At 42.0% G+C, this 1,800-nt stretch overlaps 1 protein-coding gene across 1 annotated transcript; it reads left to right on the top strand.

Annotated features, from left to right (window-relative positions):
• Positions 1 to 559: 559 nt before the first annotated feature.
• On the top strand, positions 560 to 1,534 carry LOC104292540 (2-oxoglutarate receptor 1-like). The gene has a single exon (XM_009891946.1). It carries the CDS (start codon positions 560 to 562, stop codon positions 1,532 to 1,534), a length of 975 nt encoding a protein of 324 aa, XP_009890248.1.
• The last annotated feature ends 266 nt before the right edge of the window (positions 1,535 to 1,800 follow it).

Raw genomic sequence — 1,800 nt, 5'->3', positions numbered from 1 at the left:
TCAGGGAACAAGCTATGATTGTCAGTTTATGGGAGCATCAGGCCCTGAGGTCTCTATCTGAAGCTAATGTCTTTTGGTTTTCATGAAACCAGAACATCATCTCTGGTTTCATGAGCACAAAACACCGATTAGCTTAGATTAATGAAGATAAGATACAGTATGGCTCTACTCTCTGAAAGGCTGAGACTAATTCACAGCTTTGCAAAATCTAAGTCCAAACTCTTTCTAACTCTTTAATGTCTGTTTCCTACTCCTGAAGGTTTACAGATAAGCAATTGTCTTCTTCAATGTAGGAGGTTAAATAAAGCAAGAGTAAAATTAATCATTATCAAAATTAAAAATAAAGGAGAGGGAAGGGTGAAATTAAACATTTGAGTGGGGTTATCTAGGTCAGAGGTGGGTGTGTTAGCAAATCCTCATTCCTTCCCTCTGCTATGCCTTGTCAAACATATGACATTTGCTCCAGCCACAATAGATTTAATTGAATGCATTTTTCCCAACCAATCAATTAAAACTAAACATCTGATTTTTGTAAACCTTTAAGGAGATTTCTGCAAACATGGCATCTGAAAAGACCAGCAATTTTACTGCTCTGCCAGGCCACGCAGACCCATTGACAAGCTGCAAGGATGAAGATTTCTTACAGGTGAAATCCTATCTCTCCGTCCTTTATGGCCTAATCTTCCTGGTGTGCTTCCCAGGGAACATCGTGACAATTTTTGTTTACTTTGTCAAGATGAGGCCCTGGAAAAGCAGCACCATCATCATGTTAAACCTGGCCATCACTGACCTATTATATACAGCCACGCTTCCTTTCTTTATACACTACTCTGCTAATGGAAATAACTGGATTTTTGGAGACTTCATGTGCAAGTTTATTCACTTTTGTTTCTACTTCAACATGTACAGTGGTATTATCTTCCTTAGCTGCTTCAGCATCTTCCGCTTTTTTGTAGTTGTCCACCCAATTAAATGTTTTTTTGTTCAAAACCGGAGATGGGCAGTGGTGGCTTGCATAGTAGTTTGGATTATTTCCCTGGTGGCCATCAGCCCCTTGGGCATCTTGATTGCCACGAGACATACGAAGAACCGGACCATCTGCCCAGACCTAGCTGCTGCTGAGGACCTTGACACTAGTCGGTGGTATAACTGGCTGCTGACAATGTTTGCCTTCTTCTTGCCCTTGCTGACAGTGACTCTGTGCTACGCACTCATTATTTACACCTTGGCTACTGGGCCTCACACACGGGCTTGCTACAAACAAAAGGCCCGCAGACTTGCCATCGTCCTCTTGGTGGTCTTCTATGTGTGCTTCCTCCCCTTCCACGTCTTTCGAGGGATTCGGCTGGAGCTCCGAGTACGACCGGTTAGCTGCCACTTGAAGAACACGATCCTTTTTATGTTTATTATAGCTAAACCTTTAGCAGCGTTAAATACTTTTGGAAACTTGCTGCTCTATGTAGTGACGGGAGACAACTTCCAGCAGGCGATCCTCACGCTCCTCAAGTTTCAGACAAGCAAGAACTTGAAGTAGAAGAGATAGATGTCATAAAAGAGTTATGGACGAGGAGCAGTTCAAACCTGCCCTCAACCAGCCAGGCACAACCTCCCTGCCATCAGAGTACTCAGGCTAACCCTGCCAATGCCAAAGGACCATTAATCTGTTCTGTGTTTTGGAGTACAATTTGATGATCAAAAGGGAAAACTTGTAATTTAAAATAAAAAGCTTTAAATAAAATACTAAAAAATTAAATGTGAGACTTCTCAGAAATTTCTCTGCATTTGCTTCCTCAATCCTTG

This window comes from Charadrius vociferus, unplaced genomic scaffold, assembly GCF_000708025.1.
Source record: "Charadrius vociferus isolate BGI_N301 unplaced genomic scaffold, ASM70802v2 scaffold110, whole genome shotgun sequence".
Taxonomy (NCBI): domain Eukaryota; kingdom Metazoa; phylum Chordata; class Aves; order Charadriiformes; family Charadriidae; genus Charadrius; species Charadrius vociferus.
The sequence above is the reverse complement of the archived record's forward strand: the minus strand, read 5'-3'. Positions and strand labels throughout refer to the sequence as shown.